Here is a 24,597-nt window from a genome sequence, read left to right on the forward strand (position 1 = left end):
CTGAATGTTACTTTAGCAGCCATATATCCTATTTTCACCTAATTAATCAGTTAAGACTAACCAGCTATTTTTAACATATAAGGGTGTAAGGGCCGATCGAGCTGTCAAATGGAGGGAATTATGCAGCGGCTTGAGAAACGCTTGACCGAAGTGCCTCCATCATGGTACGCCTTGTGTGCGTGTTTTGTTTGTTTGTTTTTTTGTTTGACGTACACTCTAAAAACATAACTTTACCGCAGAGCACGCTCTTAGCGCCAAACCATATCGGTATGGCGGTTGGCTAAGAACGTGCTACGCGGTGAAGTGCTGTTACCTCAGATGTCGGCCCAGGACGCACATTCTTGGAGAGCGGTAGTCGTGACGTTGCCCACCTCTGTGAGGCCGACAACGGCGAGCTCACTTGCTTTAAAGGGACGGTCTCGCATAGCCGGGGCGATTCCGAAACTTCAGGTTTCAACATAAGTTTTCATACATAATAACCAAGCCGTTTTCGAGGAATTTGTCGAAACGTGCCGTAATAGCAGACGACAAAACCTGCGCTTCACTCTCATTCAACGTCACGCATGACGTCGGCCTGTGGGTACGTCGTCGCCGTTGTCATGGCGTTTGGAACCTGCAGAAGGACCTTGGGTTGGGTCGTCCCCTCCGCTCTCGAAATGGGGACGCTGAGACATATATCCCCGCGAGCGGAGAATGTAGTCTGTGCATTGACTGTGGGGACTCCGATAATGTGGCGCATAGTCGGATACGTGGAAGCTAAGTCACGTGTTTTCTCTACGCGACTATTTAATGCGGTTTGAAATAAACACGCACTCCTTCTCCATGTACGTCGTCAGCAAAACTTCATTTCGAAACATGGTCCCTTTGCAATGGGGAGTGTAATGGAAGCGCGCGTAATATAGGTTTGATCGCAGCTGTAATGCGACCCCGCGCGCCGATGGCCCGCGACTTCAGATTTGTGATTCTCGATGGGGTTGTCCTGCGACTTTTAACTTGTTTTGGGGGATTAACATTGTTGTTCTAAACCACCATGTGGGCCACTTCTGAGAATGTGCGTTTTTCGCCAGAGAACTGAAAGAAAATGTACGAAAGTTGCCGCTAGTCACTTCTGAAAGTCGTGTGCTCACGCCGGTGTACTAACGGGCGCAAAAACAGACGATTTCTGTATCCTATCACGGACTTTCCCGCAGGGCGATGTAGCCGTTCTTATTGTTGCCAACACAGATCGCGACATGCTATGCGATCTTTATCAACTTAATTCGGTTATGTAATCCTCGTGAAGTGCTTGGTCGGGTAAATTCGCAGTAGTCCATTTTCAACAAAGGGCAATCGAATGTTACACTTCACGAGAGGGGCAGGGGGTACGAGACCGACCCTTTAAGGGTGCAGAACTGCGCCTTTCTTTGCGGTGCGTATGGGGTTATCATGACCGGTGAGGGCCGCTCCACAAAATTGTAAATAATTTAAATGGCTCATAATTAGAGCGAGATTAGTGGCGTTAGAAGTTCCACGCGATAGTGCACGCGTCACGGGTAATAGTGCAGGGAAAGGGTCATTACGTTACGCAATTGAGGGTAGGAATGTCGTCGGTCGGCCTACAATCACAGCGCCTAAGCGCACGTACCGAGTGCCACTGCGAAACAAATGAGGTGTCAAGCAATTTGACTTAACGAGCTCTAAAGCACATAACATAAAAACAAAATTTCGGGTCTGAAAGTCACGAGGAAGTAGTCCACCAAAGTGTGAAAGTTTGAGAAAATGTCGGCACAACAGAGACGAAAATACAATCAAACTCAGAGAAACCGTGTTCTACAGGGAAGGGCTTACTCTAAGGAATGTAAAGAAGCGTCGCTTAATGCTGCAGAACGTTTTAGACTTCACAGAGACATAAACAGCGGAAACAGTGGCATTGCATCACCAAGGCCATCGACATCGGTCGTTGCAGCTGCAAAACGAGTCAGAATAACTTCAACGGATAAAATGTCCGTAGTTCCACGTCAATACCCCACGGGCTGTGATCCCGAGCAGTGATCGCCATCGGCATCAATCGAAAGCGCGCGAAATACAAAAACGCACTTCCACGCAGTAATTTTTTTTGTTTTGTATTTTGAAGGCCTGAAAAAAAAAAAACGAAAAAAGAAAGAAAAAAAGACATTTAAAGCTTGCTTTGTTGGAAACACCTCGGTCGTGTATTTCCTCAAGGTTCTTCCAATTGCCAAGATCCTTTTCAAACGCCTTTTCTGCCACGGTAGTTGGGTTGGTCGTTAAATTGTGCCGGAGGTGCCCTAAGCCTAGCCTAGACTGTACAAGTCATGCTATTTTCTTCGTTTCTCAAAAATGTGTGAATTGCTGTCCATATGTGGCAGTTCATATTTGGGAAATTTTGAGGCTTGCGCATAGCACTTCAAGAAAATGCACGAGCAAGCATCGAAACGCATCAACACCCACTTCCTCTTTTTCAGTTGCTCACATCATTACACCAAACATTACGCAAAAAAAAAAAATAATAATAATAATAACAAAACAGCCAAAACAGACAAAAACTGTACCGTGTAATCAGCGTAACGCTTGGTCAAATGACGCTTCGAAACCATGCTTGGCTCAAATGCACCAACATTAGTCGGATTTTTTCAACTTTTCAGCAGCGTTAATGTGCAGAATAATTACACACTCGGTTTCCCAAATTGCGTCAACCGCACTTTCCACTCGACCAGACAGCATTTCAGGGCCATGCGGGGACGTTGTCAGCAAAACGAATCAAATAAAGAGGGGGAGGACCTCATCAGTCACTTCTGCGCTTCTGCATGTGACAGCAGTCGTTTCGCATGTCTTGAGAGAGAGGAAAAGAGAAAGAAAAGAAGAGAACCATCTGGAAAGATCAAAGGTAATAACACACCCACCGTTGCTTGAATTTGGAAGGGAGAATGTTTCATGCAATATGTATTTGTTTATTTCCGTTTTCAGAGCCCTTACACATAATATATATATATATATTTATATAGGGTGGGGTATCCAACAAGGGCAGGATGCAAATGGAGAGGATACAGGAGTTTACGGGTGGGTACTTCCACCGATACGATACCCTTGGTAACGTACTGATCAATCAAATGGTAATGAACACGTACAGTAAAAGAGGAATCAGCGTGCACAGCGCGAGTGAATAAGTTATAGGCGGGCTCCTGATGCAGGAGAAAAAGCTGTTACCGTGAAGTCCAACCAAAGCGACAGGGCTAAAGTTGAAGCTCTGTGCTGCAACGGTCCATCGTCACGTCTGGCACCAGTTGTGTTCGGCAAATCAACGCGTGTCACAGGTTCATTTTCATTTGGAAAGATCTTGAAGTTCCCAACACATTACCCAAGCACCACAACATATTGGCCCAATATTGCACCAATATTGGCAATACTGGCCCAATGTTGGTCCAATGTTGGTCCAATATTGGGCCAGTATTGCCAATATTGGTCCAATATCGGGCCAATATCTTTTGCTGCTTGGGTACTGAACAATGCTTCGCAGAGTGGGCGCTTGCTAATGTGCGAAGGCCTGAGGGTCGGACATATCTACGCTCTTCCGCATGACACGCTCTAAAAACAGAACTTCACTGCATAGCACGCTTTGCGCCAACCGTTGCCACGGATGATGCAGTTATCGCTTTTGATTCGAAGAGAGAGGGGGGCGTACGCCCTTTTGTTGCAATTGTCGCATATCCAAATTGCCACAAAAGGGCTTACGCCCCCCCCCCCCCTTTAGAATCCCTATGATTCACGGCAATGGTTGGCACGCAGCGTGCTATGTGGTAAAGTTCTGCTTTTAGAGCGTAGAGTGATCGCTTCTGACAGGAAGAGAGAGAGGGACGTACGCCTTTTTGTGGTAATTTGCATATATTATAACTGCCACAAGCAGGCGTACGCCCCCCCCCCCCCTCTCTCTCTCTCTTTCTCTCTCTTAGAAGCAGAAGCGATAACCCTATACCATCCGTTTCAATGGTTGGCGCGCAGCGCGCTATGAGGTGAAGTTCTGTTTTTGAGAGTGTACGCGCCCTAAATATGTGGCCCTAAATTTTTTTTTAAACTCTGTACTAGCTCTCTGCGTCAGAGAGTGTACGATATCGGGTTCGTCGCCAGCGTTCTCGTGTTATTACGGCAGAACCGCGCGGATTTTGGCATAGTTTACCCTTTCCAGGGCGTGACATATAGAACGTTCCTTTAAGGTGTACTTGTAGCACGCTATTTTTACCTGGATCCCACTGGAAAAGGCAGTCAAGGTTATCTCATTCTGTTGAAAAGAAGCCGTCTGCACAGGAGTCACACAGCCACGGGGGATTCTACGTCAACACAGCGGAATTAAAACTCAAATATTTGTTGTTCTTTCTACCAGCGGAAGACATCTAGTTTGATTGATTGATTGATTGAATTCCATCATAATTGGATTGAAAAAGCGAATTGAACTGAATAAATAGTTGAAACTGGATGCAGGCTATAGGGACGATAATTGTATATTTCACTCTGATGTTGTACTGTAATTGTTCCAGAACTCAATGTTGCAATCTCCTTGCGCTGAGGGAGAATTGCGCGCCTTGTTAAAACTGTGGGAGCGCGCTTCTGAAATTCGGTTCCATAGCTGTCTTTTCAGCTCAGTAACTACAAAGTGTGCGCCGTTTCGTTTTTGTGAGAGCGGCATGATTCTGTAGGATTACGATTCTGCGTGCAGAGTAAATATTGCGATCATTACAGGTTGCGACCGCGTCGGAAGAAAGGGCAGCGTACAGCACAGTTCAAACTCACAGTTTAAAAACGTCCGTAATATTTCGTTTCCTTGCAAGTTTTGCAGGCGCTTTTGTTGTGTGGCACATATAACGTAAGAAAAACAAAAGAGAAAATACCACACGATACATTTGAATAGCTTTTGTCAGTCAAAGATGCCCCCCGTTTCCTATCTGGATGCATGTACGCCACGTTCGTGTACAACAACAGCAAGTAGAAGAAAAGGAAACAAGTAACATACTGCAATCGAAAAATTCGAGTAAGGAATTCAGCATATCACTAAGCGTCATACCGAATTGCGAGTGTGGTCGGATGCTAAGAATGCTGCATTCCTTTCGCGGCACCAAGATGACGTGGAAAAGACCCAGGTGAATATGATGAATTCTATATTCGGGACGGGTGTCAAAAAACAAGGAAAGCAACAACGCTCTTGTATCGTGCATCTATCCCAACAAGTATCATGAGGTATCTGAGGTAAAGTAGATGCCACAATTTTTCTCACGACACAATCGAAATTTGTAATGATGGCGATAAGCGCGAGTTTTAGGGCATCGTACGCTATCGCCTTTGCCTACGGAAGGGGTAGCATTGGTAGGTGGTTCGTCGCACGCCAAGTCACAAAGAGAGCTTCGCACTGTGCACATGCGCAGAATCACCGCTATCCTCCATACATGCCTTTTTGCACCGCTTCCGGTTTGGTGCCAAAATGACATCCGGTTTCACAGCAAACACGCTCTACGCCAACCACTGAGCCGATTGATCATCGCTTCTGATTTGAGGACGGGGGGGGGGGGGGGGGGGCTCTTTCTGACAATTCAAATTGCCACGAAGAGGCGTACGCCTCCCATTTTCAACAGATCAGGAAAGTGAAAGATATAATTCTGCATGACGGCTGGTTCCGAGCTTCCTTAGTCGCGGAAGGACCGGAAGTCTTCGTGGCACCGGAAGTTGCGGCGGGAGCTTGTTAATGCTTACCCGAGAATGTCATGTATGCGTACGCAAAGTCGATAACGTATACAATGTACTAAAACTCACTAATACTTTTGCAGTTCATCATTGTACAGTCATCAAATGAGCTTGCGGAACAATGATCACATTGTACATGCGCCGCAAAGGGAAGCTGCACACAAAGAAATTTTCCAGTGTCACGGTATGATGCACAGGACTTACATATAGTAGCAATAATTTGTTCAAGGTAATAGGGGTTCCCATTGGTTCACTGGCGCGTTCAAATTTATACATGCGGTGAGGTCTGCATAGTGCTTAAAATCGTCCTCCTTTACCGGGTTACACTGTACAAGCAGACAAGAGGAGGAAGAGAAGCACAGTTTCATATTCAATATCTACACACTCTCATTTACACATTTTCCCAATACATAAAGCCCTTCCTGTCTTCATTTTAAAAATAACAAATATACACTCTCTTCAGGTAAATCCCTTGCACACATGAAGCATGTTCTCCTTGCAGTAACAAGAAACGGTATGCATTCGTCAATTCGGATAGACAAGCTTGTAATGAACACAATAGTACTTACAATATTAGCGAGACACACAGTTCTATTCAAATTTTTGCATCGCACGAGCAATCCTCATTTGTGACGTTTAGATGCAATCAGTTGTTTTGTGTGGTGTTTTAACGTTTTATTTTGAGTTTGGATCTAAAGTGGAACACTCATCTTTGAGGAAATTCGTGACTGGTTCGTTATTTTCAAATCAAGTTTACGTGGTCAAGGCTCAACTGGCGCAGGGGCCGTTTTTCTTGCATGTCATGAGTCCCGTTTACGTGAGAGTTCGTAAGCGTACCAACCTGCGTTGCAGTACGGCCGTACGTTCGGTACAGCTAGCAGCAACTTACACAGGGGTTCAAAAGAGAACCAAGATGGTCGAGGGAGTTTTCTAGAAAGATTGTGACGATTAGCGGTCGTTGCTATGCTTTTCACCAGCAGTGGCGGTGACGGAGATCTTGTTGGACGTTCCCAACTCGGATGTCTTTGCCTAAGTCGCTAATATTGGCACACAATGTGGCAGACGCGCTTGTGATTTCCAGTGCATTTAGCCATAGTGCATGATATACGTTACGAGAAATAATTTAAGAAATTGAAGTAGTACGGTACTGAGGATAATTATAAAGCCGTCGAAACAGTATATCCCAGTGGACTAGACCGGGAATAAGTAGAACTCATCACGTGACGACTTCCGCTGCGAGCCGTGTCGAGTGAGGTGCTTTCGTGTTTTAGCGGTATCTCTGTGTGAGCGATCTGGATCCGCAGGCTTAGTCAAATCAGGTGTCAGCACGTCTTAGCCGCTCTCATGTAAACGGAACCGCCGCAGCCAAAATGCTCTTTCCGGTTTCCACGTGTGCTTTGTCGATGAGCTTGCTGAGGAGTGCAGTCCTTATTTCCTGCCCCACTTTTGGAAGAGTCCCATCCTCTGGCAGCGGCAGTTGGTGCCCCACAAGTTACACCGACACGAAGAGCTGTAGCAGCAGTCGCTGGGCCGATGGTCGCAGCTACCGCCGCGCCGGATGCAGCTTCTCCTATTCCCACGCCAGGAGAGGGAAAAAAAGGGGGAAATCACTTGAACTGACAAATGCATTGCTTTGAAAAACATCTGTATCGCTCTAGGTTCGTGGAGGAAATAAAACATGGTGGTAAGTCACACGCTCAAAGAGAAAATTCGCTCCCAAACGTAATGTAAATAAATATTTCTGGCAGGAGCCTTTGGCTACAAACAGCTCTCCTGCGACACTAGCTCGAAATCAAAGTTTTCAAGGATTTATGCCCTATTTTTTGGTCTTGAGGGTCGTCAGGGGTCGCGAACTCATGGGGACACACAAGCAGGAGGACCTCATGGTCAGCGCGCATGACACTTCGGCGACATTCCGCCAAGACAGTCATGTGTCAGCGTCCTCTGTCAGGATGCAAAGTCGACCGAAGCCTGGCACCGAGGGAACGCCCTCGTGTCGTCACAATGTCGTCACACTGACGTCGCGCGTTCGCTCTGCGCGGGAATTTCGAACCATGTGGATTCCACTTATTCGTAATGATAATAACAAACTATGCCAATCAAAACACCTCCTCGGTGTCGGCGCGTCCAGTCTCTGTTCCACGTGTGGTGTGCGCGGTGACCTCCATCATGTCCTCCTGATCTGCGGACAGTACGATCGCGAGCGCGCCCTCATGGAAACTGCTCTCCAACGCGTCAATCAACGCCAGTTCGACTTAGCCAAAATTCTCGGGCCATGGTCGGACCCCTCACATCTGATGCAAGGCCTACGAGCTGTTGCTGAGTTCCTCTCCAGCACTGGACTAATGGACGAACTCGAATAAGACACCTTTCCATCATCATCACTTTCTCATCCCTTCCACAAGCGTAATGGGGCAGTGTACCGCCATAACGGCGGAGGATGACCCACCACATCATCATCCCATTTATGTGTGTGTGTGTGTGTATGCCGGTCAATTCGGCGAAAAGTGAAGCATATATTCCGTGAATCAGGGGTGCACTATCTGTAGAAACACAAATCTACAAATTCATGCTTGGAAAGCGAACTATCGCTTCGTAATGCGTGGTGTATTACATAATGCTTCTCGGCAGTGAAAAGAAGCACAAGTTAGTATGTTTATATGTTGAGCGCTTTCACAATATAGTATTTGTTGTCTGATGTAACTAAGTCCAGACAGATAGGGGACTCGTAAAACTGCGCGCCAACGGTTCGAGCGGTGACGTAATCATTGCACCAGCCGCTTTGCGGGACTCGAGTTGTTACGCAACTTGAAAGGCGAACATCGATGAACGAATTAAGCGTAGCAGAACTATGCAAGGAGTTGTTCATTACTTAGCAATGCTTAGTTAAGAAGAAGAATAAATTTCATTGCAGACATACCCTGACTATGCAGTAATGTATCTCACGCGTGAGCCATCTACGAATGGAGCATGTCTGTTCCGAGAGCACTTCTCTGCCGTCTTGCGTTTAATCAAGTCTTAGATTAATCTCCGTAACAATATCTGTTGAACGCTGTGAACTGAAACGTTTCGAAATTGAAAGCGAATGTCTGAGTCCAAGTGCGGAAGACACAAGTACCAGAACGAACGCAATTCGTGCCACACTTTAACAATGTTTCGAATACTACACACATTAAGGGTACTTCATATTCTTGACGCAAGCTTAATTCAGGATGTCGCTCGGATCCGCGCATATAACAGCTCTAAACATGGCTGCACACAGTCTTTCGGTGCTCTTACGTGACGAGGAAAGCGTGTGTTGTGTGTGTTGCCAGAGGTCAGGCTTTTCCTCATCTTGGATCCCGTGCTTCAGCTAGCCTGCGTGTATGCTATTCAATCTCTTGTCGCTTGTTGTGCTAACGGCGCGAACGCAACACAACTTGCTGGGCGACGAGAAGTTCGTGCATTATTAGATATAAGCGTCGCGCTACAGGAGATTACTTACTTTCTCGCGAAGAACAACAGACGTGCCAGGTTGTCGTTGTAATCGTCGATGTCATCTCCTGCGGAAGAAAAAGAGAGAACATAAGGTCATTACTCTCTCAACTACGTCTGCACTGTCGTATTAAGAACTCTTTTCTTATGCACGAAGCACAGCGCCAACGTGGCTAATGTCTTTCTACTCTTCTTTCATGTGAAGTAGTTTATGTCTCCGACACTTTGGGTGTGGGGAGTCATCAAGGGCGTTTCCACGGAAGGAGCGAAACCCATTGGTGTGATATGACGAATATACAAGGAGGCACATTGGTATAGGTGTGCACTGCTGGATCAGAACGTGAGCATGTCCTGAGAAGGCGGAGATAAGAGTCGTATGTAAGAATGCCTTACACGTTATGCATCCATTCATTATAGATGTTCACATTTTCACGTCTGCGGGATAAACCCCCGAGCTGTCTCCGGATGACCTGTACCCACTAAGCTGATGTTCGCAGCTAATCCTGCCTCCGTCGTTAACGCATATCAATCTAAGAAGAGAAAGACTTTTTTTGTAGTGGTATACTTAGGTGAGACCGAGTTTGGTAGCAGATGTTCAACGACAGCTGTGGGTGTACACCGCAGTCATGTTGCGTTATTGTTTGCTGGTTACTTGTCTGAAGGTTGCCTAGCATGTAAACTTTTCTCTCTTGCCTTCTTGTTAGGTTAGGTTAGGAGAAAAATTAAAAATGTGGAAGTATACGTCCCGACGGGTTTTACAGGCATTTCTGTAGACCGTGCAGCCTGTCGGTTTTGGTTGTTTGTAAGTTTAATTGCTCGAGCGTCCTGGTGGGCGTCGGGTAGTGTCCTGTGGCTACCACGGGGAAACATCCCATGTCATCATCACTTCTTCATTTATTGTTGTTGTTGTTGTTGCTCGAGCGTTTCTAGTTTAGTTTGTTACATTGTTACTTACTTTGTTAAATGCCTTTTCTTTGTTTCCCCTTATTTGTTAGGTCACTAATTAAGAATGGGCTGAGAGTTTAATCTAATCTCTCAGCCCGTTCTTAATTAGTTCATGTGTTTGGTGTCATAGTTGGCTCGTTCTTCATTATATTCGTCTGGTCCTAGTGTAGTTATTAGCTTATATTGATCGCCGTTTAATTGGCGTGTTTGTTAGTGTGTCGTGTTCGCCATCTTTTATAATTAATATCTGTCAAGTCATGCTTGGGTGAAGAGGGAAGACAATTTACAATGTCGAGTGCGGAAGCAGATGATGACTAGATAAATAATACGGACTGAAGCACTCAGAAAAAAGAAAAAAAGAAAAAAATAGAAGGCTACCTTTCGTGCAGAGTCTGCACTTCATCAGGTGATGAAATGACCCTGAAGTTCACGTGATGAAGTGCAGACTCTGCACGACAGCTGGTCTTTTTTATTGTTTTTTTCTTCCGAGTGCTTCGTTCACTGTTAGCTATTTACTTCATCTGTCAAGTCTTACAATGATTTACCCCAACAAGAACCTAGAAACATAGGTCGATATGTAGACCTGCCACCCATTCCAGTTCGAGTAGCCTGTCGTCTCTCCCTTTACAACAGAAAGTGTGGATATCACCTCTTCTTTTTAAGTGTTAACAGAGACGTAGACTGCTTAATTTTTTTACTCTCTCCGTTGATAGGACTGCTTCGGAGAGGCAAATGGGTGTGTGTTTGAATTATTATTATATTATTTCCACAACACCGAGGAAAATTAAATTTAATAAGGTGAGACCGGAGTCCCAACTTTGTCCTTCACACCTGTACATCTATTTATATATTCCCATTTATATTCTGATGCAAATCAGCACAATCAGGCAACACATTTCGTTAGTTACTTCACAGGCGGTTAAATGTGCGTGTGAACCAACCATGTGAACCCACCTTCTCCTTCAAGTTGGAGTAACTGTATATTAAAAGGAACTGAGTGCAAAATTTCTCGTCGCCGAGTGAGAGGTGCCATTACTTTTTACACCAACATAAAAGGAACGAGATCCATCGGTTGCGTCGTTCATGAATGATGCGCGAATGAAACCGCCGTTTGAATCTTGCTTCTCCTTTCGTTCTCAAGAAGCCCTACAATGAGGACCGGCCTCCCATTGTCTCATAGAACAACCTCCAGCCATGATCGGGCAAATCGTTTCAGGACACCAAAGCGAAGCACCGCTTTCTGAATACCGTTCCTTTTATGTTGGCGTCAAAGTAACGACTTCTTGCATTCCACGCGGAGAAATGTTTGCACTTCACTATTAAGAGGAAGAAGACGAGCAGAAATGAGGAGGAAGAGGAACAGTGTAAGACGTTATTCTTAAGGGGGCTTAAACGCTCGTATCCGAGCGTGTGCTGCCCCAGATGATGTTGTGGGTGTTGAAGTCCCCACAGACGATATACGGAGAGGGAATGCTGTCAACGCCCAAGTCATCCACATTGTCATGCGTTGCAGGCGGGATGTATAAGGAGACTACCGTAATGTCAAGAGAAGACAAATGAACGGTACAGCATAGGTATTCGCCAGTCCCTGTTATCCGCGCACGCGGTTCTGTATTGCAGGTATATCGGAGCGCACGAAGAGCGCTGCTCTGCTTCTTCTTCCAAGGGGCTCGGAAACGAAGGTGACATATTCCGACAAACGAAAATCCTCGGTAATGCCGCATTCGGCTATGCACATCTACAGGCTAGGGAACGTTGCATTAGTACCCTGTAGCTGGTTCTCGTGCCTTAGTGGTTACGGCGATGGCATTCCACGCCCAGAGTGCGAGGTGAACCGAGTTCGAATTCGGTCTCCGACTGTGCCGTCTACGGGTGTTTTCCCTGGGTTTTCCTCACACGGGCTTTAAGACAGATTTGGCACAGTTCCCTGTGAATTTGGCCCACACTCTAAAAGCAGAGGGCGGAGGGGGGGTCGAGGTAGCTTGCCGTTGTTGGCCGCACTCAAGTGGGCATCGTCACGACTATAGCGAATGACAACGTCCTTTCCCTTTTTCGATGAAAACGGGGGGCGTATGGACTCCATAGTTGCCACAAAAATGGCGTGCGCCCCCTGTTTTCGGCACATCAAGGGAGAGAACGTTGTCAGTAAAGATGATGGTGGGCTAGGAGCGTGTTATGTGGTGAAGTTCATTTTTAAGAGTGCAGGACGCACGGTCCCCGCACGCCCCCTGCGATATAGTCATGCGGTGCTCATGCCGTGCCTGCAGTGTGCTCATGGTGCGAATTCTCGAGCTTTCCTCATTAAAGGGAGAATCCGCATAAGGTCCCTTCCGAGATTTTCGAATATTCGTCACCTTTAGCCATCAACGACCATGCCTGTAAAATATTTCCTTCGAAAACTGAGTCAAACTTGATAAAAATGATTTTCTTCTATGACGCGCTCGGTGACAGGGTAGTGCGAGCCACGAGCGCTTTTCTGCAAGCAACACCGAGCGTGATGTAAGTCGCGAGATATCCCGCGCCGTCCGCCTTGCTTTGCTGTGTGTTTTGGCAGTTTTGACGAAGGAAATTTTCCGTAGCAATTGTGTTCGTTACGTGGCACACTGATCTTACACCCACCACGATGGCCGGTAAGACATGTTGTATAATCAGTTGTGGCAACAGGTCGGATACAACAACAGACGTAGCATATTTCCAGTTTCCGACGGCCAAACAACGTCGTTTGGAGTGGGAAATGGCGCTGCGCAAAGTCAAGTAGAGGAAGACCAGCTCGAGAACGATATGTGCTCATCATTTTGAGCCAGGAATGGTCGACACGAAAAGACGGCTCATGCGGGAACTCGGAGTGGCACCTGCGGGATGCACCGACCGCATGTGCACTTGCAACATGTTTCATATTACGCGTGCACCCGTGGCACTTATACAGGGTGTCCCAGAAAACGTGTCATTGAATTATAATAAAAAACTACGCCACCTAGAATCATGCGGTCAACAGCATTTGTTCTTATTAGTTTTTGCCACCTCCTAATGTGAATGTCATTACTCCAAGTTTAATTATGTTAATATTTGCGAACTGAACTCGGAAATTTGCCAAGTAAAGGTCACTTTTTTACCCCACCAATATGAAGAGCGTGCCCAATACACTCAAATTCATGATAATTCACAGTGATATTCACGAGCTATTCCATCGGAAAAAATAGCCGAATATCATGCTTTTCGGAGCACCGGACAATAGCGCGCGATGACGTTTTGAGCGCAGTCGCTCTCAGTGCGACGAAAGGAGGTTCCGAAGCCAGCCCACAGAGTGATAGTAGAAAAAGTAACAGTTCCTAAAATTGGGAGAGGGAAAGCAAAATCCCAGCGAGAGTCGGACATGATAAGCCGTGCCTGTTATCTGTTTCTGCGATGTCGGAGAGGGCTGGGCTTCCAACCTCCTTTCGTCGGACTGACAAAGATTGCACTGAAAAATTCATCGTGCGCTATTCTGTGCGACCTCCGTAGAGTATGATGTTCGGCTATTTTCTCCGATGGGATAGCTCCTGAATATCCCTGTCAATTATCATTAATTTGACTAAATTAGACACGCTCTTCACATTGGCGGGGTTACAAAGTTACCTTTACTAGGCAAATTTCCGACTTAAGCTCGCAAAAATTTACATAATTAAACTTACGTTACACGACATTCATATGAGGAGGTGGCAAAAACCCAGTAAGAACAAATGCCATTGACCGCATGACTCTAGTTGGTGTAGTTTTTTTATTATAATTCAATGACACGTTTTCTGGGACACCCTGTATAAGAATGTGCGACAACCTATTAGAAACTCATCATTAGTTACTCCGAGTTCGACAGTCTTCAGTGTATGGGTCCGAGGCCTCGGTTTCAAGCGACGCGCGCACTGGTACAGGGTCCATCGAATACGGCGAGTCGTGGTGGTTTATGGTGGTGGTCAAGTCATTCTCCTCATTAGAATACACGTCTGAATCGGGCTGAAGTCCCGTGGAGTTCTATTCTGATGCGGAGTCGGTTTCCATGACTGCACGTTGAGCGTAACTTGCTTCCTGGCGTCTTCAATGCAATACAACACATGGGAATCACGGCAGACGAATCTCGCGACTGACGTCACGGCGTGGCGCTCCTCGATTCCGATGCCACCGCCTGCTCTCATAGTTTCGGTTTCGCTTTATCGTTTTCGCTGTTTATAAATTATACGCGCACATTTATACGAAACGGAGGCTGTTGTCAGCATCTGGGGAGTGGTCTCTGCTGAAATCAACTTTCACTTAATTTTGGGCACAACCGTTGCGGACCCTCCCTTTTTTAAGAGGAATTTGCCAGAAACCTGACGACGCGTCGAGCGCGGAGAAAAACTTCGCTCCCGCAAGACTGGATGCCACCTCCGCCCTGTGCTAACATCATCGTCTTCAGTTAACGCTGCTGACGGTGACGTTGCCCGCCTAAGCGTGGCCGACTACGGCAAGCAGTTCCATCATCACCACGACCGCAACCATTAGCTAGCTCGAAACAGAACATTTTACATAATATGCGTGCACATATGTAAGTATAAAATAAATGACATTCAGTCCATAGTAGTTAGGAAATTAATAATCTCTTTTAGTAAGGGATGAACGAGTGATAAGACCGCCGTTCTCAGGACTCTTGTCCTGAATGTTTGTCCACTCCACAAGGCCACACAAAGAAGTACGCATTCGTCTTGCTGGCACGCGCCGAAGAACTATTTCCGAGCACAATTTTTTCGCTACCCCAATGCATACTGCATGGAACTTTCAGAAAGGTGCTGAGTTGAGTTCAGTTGATAAGAAAAAGCAAAAGATGCTGCACGGTGCTTGCATATATATGGCACAAGGCAATGAAGCCTTGTGGCCACCCCTTGTGGCCAACCGGGCCATCCCTTTCTTGGTTTCTGCATTGAGTCTAGTGCGCACGTACTACCAAGGCTGAAGAACGCCCGAACTCTGTAATATAGCGTAAAATCGGGTGAAAATCGGGTGATGATCTGGTGGCAAAGCAGATTCTGCGTGAAACGTTGAATCAAGGAATAGGGGTGGAAACTTTCTATCAAGTACGATGGCAAATGATAAGGAGATAAAAACATTGAATTACTTTCATTAGGGTATTCATATTCATTGGGTTCATATTACTTTCACAAATAGTCCGACGAAATGTACTCCACTGCATGTTTCTTTTTCTATTTTTTATTTTTATCACTCAGTAAAATAAAATTAAAAATAACGCGACTGTTGCATTTCAGATGAACACGAGACGCCTACTGGCTGTGCTAATGCGTGGTACTTTCTCTAGAGGTGTCTGGATTCGCGGTAGGTTTGTTTTTGGGGTTTTTCGGGTTTTACTCTTATTGAGCATGACTGCACATCGGGGGCGAAAAAAAAAAAAAGACACAAGGCTCCTATCAAAGAGAATAGCGCTCTAGATTTTTGCCTTCGCTCTCCGTCTTTTCCTTTTATGTTGGGCGATTCAGGGACAGGTCAAATTTGGCTTCTCTTGCGCATCCTGTATAATGAGCGAGTCTGCTTAGAGAGCTCAAGGTGCTTTAATCGTCAACGTAAATCTTGATGCTGCTTTGTACTGTGCACAAATGAGAAGGCCTAGGACAAGGGCTGGATTAGTTGCGTTGAGCACCACACAAAAACGGAATAAGTTATGGATATTATTTCTGAAATTATGACGTTGTCATATGGCTTTTCGATGGTGCCCTGAAAGTTGCGAAAGAAAGTAGGCAGCGGAATACTTCTTTTCGCCAATTGCGGATCAAACCTGGGTTTCGTAATATGCCTTGTCTGCTACCTTTGAATTTTCCTATACGTACACAAGTTTTATTTTTGTTTTAAATTCTGCCTTATGTTGTCCATCGGAGCGTCCTCTTTTCTGCTGTTGGCTGAGTGAGGAGAAAGTACACTGCACGGAAATTTTACAAATTCACATAGTACGTGCAAGACACCGCAGAAAACTACTTGAAATACGGTACTAAGTGCCGAAAACTGAACGAAGAGGATATACGGGACGACTTTTTATACGTTACAATATTTATTACACTAATAAAAGTCAACAATACAATCCTATATGAGAGCTACCTAGATGCGGTTTTCACAGCCCGAACAACCCGCATATCCTCTGGATGTACGAATAAGGGCCTAACGAATTCGTACATCGTGCATTCGTACATCGACGAGCGCACATTGTTACGTTCGGCAATGGTAAGAGGCAACCGAAACTAGGGGGTGAATAGAGGTACCTTCGCTTTCGCAGAATGCCGTTTGAGAAGCAATGATCTACTCTATTGTAAAGTGCAAGGTAGCGCTTACTTGGGGCCTGCTCTTCGTTGGTCATCGCATTGTCGTGCTGCGTATCACGGGGGAGTGAAATGTCATTTCCGAAGTGTGCTCGGCAGAATTCGTAGGGGTCGATTTCAGCAGGCACACTGTTGTCACCTGGCGGGAAATTGCGAAAGCTCAGACGGAAGCACCGAACGTTTGGCACACGTTGTCAAGTGTTCAGAGAAACTTCGACGCAACGAAATACAGGGGAAATAATAGTCAGAGAAAGAAAGAAACGCTTTTGTGAAAGTATACTGACGCGCGGTGACATTTGCGGCATTGTGACAAACTGTTTGAAAATATAATTTTTTTGCGATGTGAACAAAGCAGGAGACAGACGCACTTCATAAGTCATGAGAGTGACGTGATGTTCAACACGACCATTAATGGCTCGACAATCTCTGGCGCTATCGTTTTATGACGTTGTATCCCACAAATAGTATGTGTCTCAAAGGGAACAGCGCTCGCTGTATGTCAATATAGTTTGTGCTTCGGCAACGGCGGTTTTGACCAGGTGGTTTTCACAGCATTTCACTCTTCCTCTATAAAGCGCTTTCGTAGAGTACGACGGGCTCAGATCACGGGTGATTCAATTCTTAGTAGTTCATTATGCAACAGCGCGAATAGTCTCGACCCAACTCGCGAAGGTTATTAAATGAAGGGATTAGATTACTATGGGCGCCAGTTCGCGCTGGAAACAGTAAAATGTGCAATATCACTTTGAAGATTCACTTCGGACTCGATAAATGATTTAGCCTTTTAGGTTGCTAGTAGTAGGCACGAAATCGAAGAAACATCTAGTGTGGGTGGGTTAAAGGCAGGATTGAAATTATTTTAACATGGACCCCGAAAAAAATTACTGCTTATTTGATGCGTATCGTCGTTTATTCTCTATTAGTGCCGCGAAGCACCTGTGGCTATTAGCGGCGTACAGATGTGGACAGATGGAAAGAAGACAGCAGGAAGGAGTTGGGGGACGGGGGGGGGGGGTGTATCGTAAGCCTAATGCTGACACGAAACATCTCAACGTACTGGGGCTAAGTGACCACAGGTCGAGGTTGAATAACCTGGACTGCATGCTTGGACGAAACCCGCAGATCACTGTTGAGTCGGAAGTGATCTCGTTTTGTGGTAGTATTTTATTTACGATAATTAGTTCAAAGAGAACCCATCGGCACTCCTCGTGTGGACCAATTGCGATTCGTTTCTACTGGAGTGACGTCACAACACTATGGGTCTTGCAAGACCAACGTAACGCAACATCATGAATAAACCACAAGACAAAATTTCGTCATTGCATGGTCTCCTCTTCCTCGGACACAATCTATATAAATTCGTACATGTCGTTCTTTCGGCGGCAGCGCATGTCACAGAGCGACATGTTCTACTCTCCTTCACTGGCGTAGCCAGAGAGGGGGTTCTGGGAGTTCGACTCCCCCCCCCCCCCCCCCAGAAATGGTACCTTTGGTAGCGCATTTGGGAGAGGAAAACGAGGCGCAATCCTCCTCTCCCATGTGAAGTCCTCATAGAACCCTTTCCGAAATAGTTTTCTGTCTACGCCGCTGCTTTCCTTGATAGGTGTCCACTGCAACAGTGCCACAGGCAACAGGCGTTGTCGTTTCCAATATTAGACCCAGAGTTCGAGGTAACTCGTTACAGTAACTACGCTCCTTTTTTGGTAACTTGTAACTTACCCCGGTGCTTTTGCGCCGTGGTAACTTTCAGAGGAACTCGTTCCTTTTTCAGGTAAGTTTGCCAAAGTAACTTTAAGTTAAGTTAAGTTCCAAGTTATTTTAACTCGCTTTTCACTCGCGTCCACATATTTTCTTGCTTTCTCTCCGGTTCATTCATCGCATTTTTTTGCCATAAAACGTGATATTCAATCAATTACAGTATTTTATTCAGGAAGTAAGAACCGCTGCCAGTGAAATAAAGCTGAACCATTGTGCGCCCAAGGGGGAGTAAGATGCAAAGCGTTCGTATAGACCTCTACCAGAGGAACGTCATCATGACATTGGTAGACAGACTGAAACCGAAACAAATCGGAAGGAGACGGCTCGGTCCCACAAACGGGCACTTGTTCGCTGCCTCACATTGAAAGAAAAGCAGGACAGAGGGTCGCGTCCCTTTCAGGTACCATATCGTAATCCCCTCAAGAACATGGCTTTCGGGCGCGACCTTGTTCACATCTAGCTTCGAGCGTAGTTCAATTCTACCAAATTTGTGGCGCTGGCGAACACTATGGCGTCATTTGTTTACAAACAGGGAGAAGTCTAATGTTGGACACAAACGAAAACGATCTAAGCGTGCTGCACTCCTCCGCAGGCAACTGAAGGTCCAACTCAACAGCTCACGCGCGCTGCACCTGCGTAATGCTATTTTGTGTCCGAAGTAACTTGGAAATAACCCGTTCTTTTTTAAGTAACTCAGTAACTGCGAGTTACGTTTCAGGCTGAAGAACTTCGTTATTAACTTAGTTACATTTTGCACATGGTAACTTAATGTGTAACGAGTTCTTTTTGACCGGTAACTTCTCAATCTATGATTAGACCACCTCAAAGGATGTAGCTTAAAGGTCAATCTTGAGTACATATTTTTTCAGTGCCTTTCCAATATTGGACCATCCCCAAGGATGTAAGGGCCAGTCTTGAGTAGATGTTCTATTTTTCCACTGCTTTTCCGTTTGAACCATAATATGACTGCATATGAGCGCAAACCTGAAATATCTCCTTCCGCATTCGTTTATACCACATGACGCAACGGTGGCGCGACACATGGAGGGAGATACTTGAAGTGTTCCTTACATTCCAAATGTTGACAGGAAGTTCATTTGGGGAAGCGCATGAAAATGATAGGACGCACTTCCTTCTGTGAGAGTGATTTCCATTATGAACTTGTATTGATGGTGTAGTTCTTTTAGTGTGGTGCACCACTATCCAGACTTAGAACACATAGAACTATACACATGAACACATAGAACTATAGAAGCAGACAAAGAGCTTGCAAATAAGCACAAGGGGTTTACTAACACTAAGGGATGGTGTGTCGACGTTACGTCAAGCAACGGTGGTTTCAGCAGGACCGAAGGACAAAGACAAGCGCTGACTTCATTCGTGTTGAATGCAGCGTTCCTTGCCGAAACGTCGCCACCCCAGCCACGGTTAGTGTTAATAAGACCTGTTTTGTTTTCATGCAAGCGCTTTGTCTGCGTCTACAGTTTTAATTCGCTCTCTTGGTGATTTGTACCGTTTAGCTTTTTGAAATATGCTTGTTACTATGTATACAGGGTGTGTGCAGAAAAACGTAATCCGCATTTTCACATGTAACTCGTTATCTACTCACCGGAGAAACTTCCCGTGGTGTACGATGGCGCATTTATGCGCGTGAAAGCTACAAAAAAATCCCGGAAGCCATACTCAGCGTAAAAAGAAATAAACAGAGCGCTAAAACATCGGCTTCCATGCATTGCAATAGGCGGGCAGGACAGTGCATGGTAGTGCATGGCGCTCTCAGGAGAGTTATGTGTAGACACCGCTAGGGGCACTACCGATTAGCATCCATGTGGGACATCGTTTCGATTTCTCCACCGATAGCTCCCCTAGCGGTACTTGAACACAACTCTCCTGCGTCCGCCGTGTTGCCCTATTCTGATGCACGGGGGCCGACGTTTTCGTTGCTCTGTTTGCTTTTTTAAGCTGAGTATGGCTTCCACGATATTTCTGCGGGTTTTGCACGCATAAATGCGCTATCGTGCGCCACTGGAAGTTCGTCAGTTAGGTAGACAAGAAGCTAAGTGCCTAAATGCGGGTTACGTTTTTCTGCACACACCCTGTATGTCATAATTCCGTATACCATAGGTTGTGAAGACTGTTGAGAACGGAGCCACCTCAGTGGGAGAAAGAAATGGAAATACGCTGCCATATAAAGCCCATTCGACACATGTTTTGTAGAGTTTTCAACATTTTGCAACAACGTGATCTTGTTCGTGTGATCGCACCCCGACGGATCGCACCCAATCAGAAACCTACCAAAAATGACAACGAAAGAACACGTTTGGCCTAGTACTTTGATGGAATCCATACGGAGACATCCACAAATATGGTCCAGAAAATGCGTTCTGATAAGCAAGTATGGCATATATCACCCCACCCGCACGGCCACCACGGCCAATTCAATTTCTCAGCCATATCTTGGAACAAGAAACTTTGCGTGGGTCTATAAAGTTTCGTCTTTACGTTGCCGACCTAGTACATTGTTCACGATGTTCTGAGACATCTGGTAAATTGTGAGATCTGACCTTTGAGACTCCCTTTCTGATGATGACATTCTTTTGAAAACTTACTCCTTTTCGTGGAACGTACGGGTCATATTTCTCTGCGGTACCTTATTTCCTATACCTACAATATTTCATTGAATGCTCCTCGGAGCTACGTTGCTGAGCAGACAAAGGTTTCTTATGCCAAAGAAAAAAGTGCCATATTTATGATGACATAGGTCATGGTTTATTGTTATTGGAGATACTCCGGCCAGGTTAGCTTCGCGCGAATGTAGCAATAACTCTACGAAACAGCGTCTAATATTTCGCGCCTAATGGGGTAGTGTACTGCTATCCAGCGGTGAATCACCCCATGTCAAAATTACGATTCATTTGTAGTTGTTGTTGTTCTACGAAAGAGCTTCGTGCAATAGTATGAAGCTGACTGTTATGCAGTAAGACGTCCCAGATATCACTACAATATGTGGTTTAGCTGTATAAATGCAACGTTAATAAACTTCAAAATTAATTTCACAATGTGCTAACACATGCCTACTTACAAGAGAACTGTAGGCCTGTCCACATAAACAGAAGGAGGTACCCAAAGAAAATCACTTGTCTCGACTCAAAGATTGTCTCTATGCATAGTTACAATCCCCCACTTTCGGCTGTTTTGTTCTTATTACTTATATCAACTTAAAATATACAGATGGTATAAAACTCTTTAATTGTAACCTAACGATGTTTTTGGAGACACATTTCGGGAATTCTTAATTTATATTATTTTCTCGTGAACTTCACACACCCTTATTTTTTCGACGTAGAAAATAGACGCAAAAACATGGCTGACCAGGCGTTTTTCACTTTTTCTCTGTTCTTTGTTTTTGCTGCAGGCACAACGTTGTGAGACATATGTCTGTCGTGCTTGCGATGTATCGAAAGGAATATCCAACCATATCAAATTTTCCTGTCTCAGCCAGGAGCCAGAAAATGAAGACCAATGTGGACGAACACAATTTCCGACTGGGTTTTATTAAAGAGGAGATTTCAGATTACGAAGGGGAAATTGTGTTTGAGCCCCGAGGGAAAGTGTGGTGCTCTAAAAAAAAATATGCGTGTGCCTGTCATTTCTCTCTCTTTTTTACGCGTGCGTACATTTTCTGGTTTCTCTTGTCGTGTGTGCTCCAATGTGATACGAGGAAACGGATGAAGTCGACTGAGCTGTGCCCTTGAGTTTGAGGGCAGGTTGACATTAAGCTGTCTCGTACTCGACCCCTTTGCAGGATATTGTTTTTCGAATATAGAGTAAAACGGGCTCTTCGCACACACTCTTGAAACAGATGGGGGAGGGGGGGGGCGGTGGCGATATTGAAAATGGGAGGAGCGTGTTACATGTGGTGAAGTTCCGTGAACCACCGAGCCTGCCTACTTCACTCCCTCTTTTTCTTATCATCATCATCATCATCAGCTACGGTCGTGATGACGCCCACAGCTGTGAGGGAAACAATGTCAAGCTGTTATCATCACAACCACCACCACCACCACCGTGATGAAGTTCTGTTTTAACAGTACAGTGGTCATCATAGAAAGAGAAAATAACACACACGTTGATGGCGATCACATTAAATGGCGAATGAAATAACGATTAAACATTCAGACGAACAGAATAACAGGTGATACACCCGTGAGACTGCAGGATGCGAAAGTAGTTGCGTATTTTAAGCAATCTGTGTGACGTAACGTCTGTATTTTTTTTTAAATTCCGTGTTAGCGCCGCGAAGCAACTGTGGCTATGAGCGGCGTACAGACGTGGACAGATGGAGTGACGACAGCAGGAAGGAGTGGGGGACAGAGGGGTTAGTATGCGTCCAGCCATACTGCCATAGTTAGCATGCGTACAGCCCAGCCGGTGACAGGATTCGAACCCGTGCCACCTCCCATTCTCGGCGTGGAAAGCGGCCACCCTAACCACTATGCCACGGGAGCTGGTCTCTGTATTTCTTCGCAAACTGGCACCATGTCGTCGTAGGGAACAATGGCTCTCCGGCGAGGTTCTGTCGTCCCTTCTCCATCGTTTCCACGAAGATTACCACGCTGGTCCACCGTCTTCGCCTAAACGTGATCTATACAGCGAACGACTATTGCATATATACTTAGGAAGTTATAGACTCCCCTAACTGCCGCATGTGTAGGTCACTAGAGGACACTGAACATACGGTAGAGTCCAAAACTAAAGTGGATATTTGGTGGTCTTTCGTTTCGTATTCTTCGTGTCCGTGTAGTTGGCTCCACTCATACGTCAAGTATCATCGAGCCCTGTCGACGGTATTATCAGCCGCGGCAGCATCTCCAGGCAACCCTAGCCAGACTGGACAGTCGACCTTTTGACGCAACGGAGGTCCCGAGTCATTCGCCCCCGGCCAAACACTTCAGAGCCCTGCAGGCGTTTGTGCATTTTTAACAAGACACGGAGCTGGTGGATGCACTGTGACTGCGACTAACTATGTGACGTATGTGACACGCGGCCGTCTGCCGTTTTGGTTTTCATTCCCTTTAATTACCACCTTACTTACTCTATGTCGTCTTTATTTGAACTTGAGTAACCGGCTCTCGTCGTAAGCGTCACAGTGTTTTCTCGCGTTATTTTTCCGCGAACCGAAACAAGCCATCGATATCATGTTCGTAACTTCATGTCTCAGGAACAGCGACACTATGATCGACAAAGCACAAAAACAACCCAAGCAGCACAACATCTTTGCCCCATATTGGACCAATATTGGTCCTATGTTGGTCCAATCTTGGGCCGACATTGCCAATATTGGTCCAATATTGGCCCAAGATGTTGTGCTGCTTGGGAAGGACATTAAAAGGGCACTAAACTGCAAATGTTTCTCCTCTCGGAGTGGAATATGAGGTTACCTTGACACCAATACAAAAGGAACGGAATTCGTTGCGTTGTTCGTGGCTTATGCGCAAATGAAACCGCGCAGTTTGCACCTTCCCTGTTCTGTTTCTCTGAAGAAGCGCGGCAATGCGGAGCGGCGTTCCATTGGTCTCCTCAACAATTCTCCCGCTTCGATTGGGCGAATCGTTTGAGGAGATCATGGCAGTGTATTCACGAGCATTAACTCAAAAGACGGTTTCTCGCGTTTCGTCATGATCGGAGCAGTGGACACAACAGCACGACATTCCCTTAGAATACAACTCCATAGTGCACTTGCTGTCGATGATTGAGAGTCAGTAGTAAAAGGGGATCAGCCTACGAAACCAATACGGTATAACGGAAGCTGTCGAATGAAAGATCAGCAATACTAAAGCTTTGTACACTCTTAACTTCACCACAAAACCCGCTAAAGGCCAACCACAGCACAGAAGGACGCTGACATCAATCACCCTTGATTGGTGGAAGACGCGTGGCATACGCCATTTTGCCCTTTGCACTCCCCGACACACTCACGCACCCTCTACGCATCTCCACCCTTCATCCTCCACTCGTTTTTTTTGTTGTTGCTATAGTCATGACGATGCCCACTTACGTTTGGTCAACAATAGACCTCTCCCTGTTTGTAAACAAATGACGTCATGGTGTTCGACAGTGCCACCAATTTGGTAGAGTCGAACTACGCTCGAAGCTAGGGGCGAACAAGGATGCGCCCGAAAGCCACGGTCTTGAGGGGATTAAGACGGTCCCTGAAAGGGACGCAACCTTTGTTCCTACTTTTCTGCTAATAGGGGCAGCGAACAAGTGTCCATTCGTGGAACCCAGCCCTGCCCTTCCGATTTGTTTCGGTTTCAGTCTGTCTACCAATGTCATGATGACGTTTCTCGGGCAGAGGTCT

General features: G+C 45.8%; 1 protein-coding gene across 3 annotated transcripts in view; it reads right to left on the reverse strand.

Moving 5' to 3' along the window:
* Nucleotides 1-2,906: 2,906 nt before the first annotated feature.
* The window catches only part of LOC135400905 (uncharacterized), a 131,605-nt gene continuing 109,914 nt past the window's right edge, over nt 2,907-24,597 (reverse strand). For 2 of the 3 annotated variants that reach the window (XM_064632908.1, XM_064632909.1), the window contains exons 3-5: nt 16,492-16,617; nt 9,211-9,269; nt 2,907-7,308 (exon numbers count right to left, since the gene is read on the reverse strand). In XM_064632908.1, coding sequence (XP_064488978.1) covers nt 7,156-7,308; nt 9,211-9,269; nt 16,492-16,617 — 338 coding nt within the window. In that variant the 3' untranslated portion in view covers nt 2,907-7,155. The remainder of the gene's footprint in view (nt 7,309-9,210; nt 9,270-16,491; nt 16,618-24,597) is intronic. The other variant, XM_064632910.1, reaches the window with a different exon arrangement.

This window comes from Ornithodoros turicata, chromosome 7, assembly GCF_037126465.1.
Source record: "Ornithodoros turicata isolate Travis chromosome 7, ASM3712646v1, whole genome shotgun sequence".
Lineage (NCBI taxonomy): Eukaryota > Metazoa > Arthropoda > Arachnida > Ixodida > Argasidae > Ornithodoros > Ornithodoros turicata.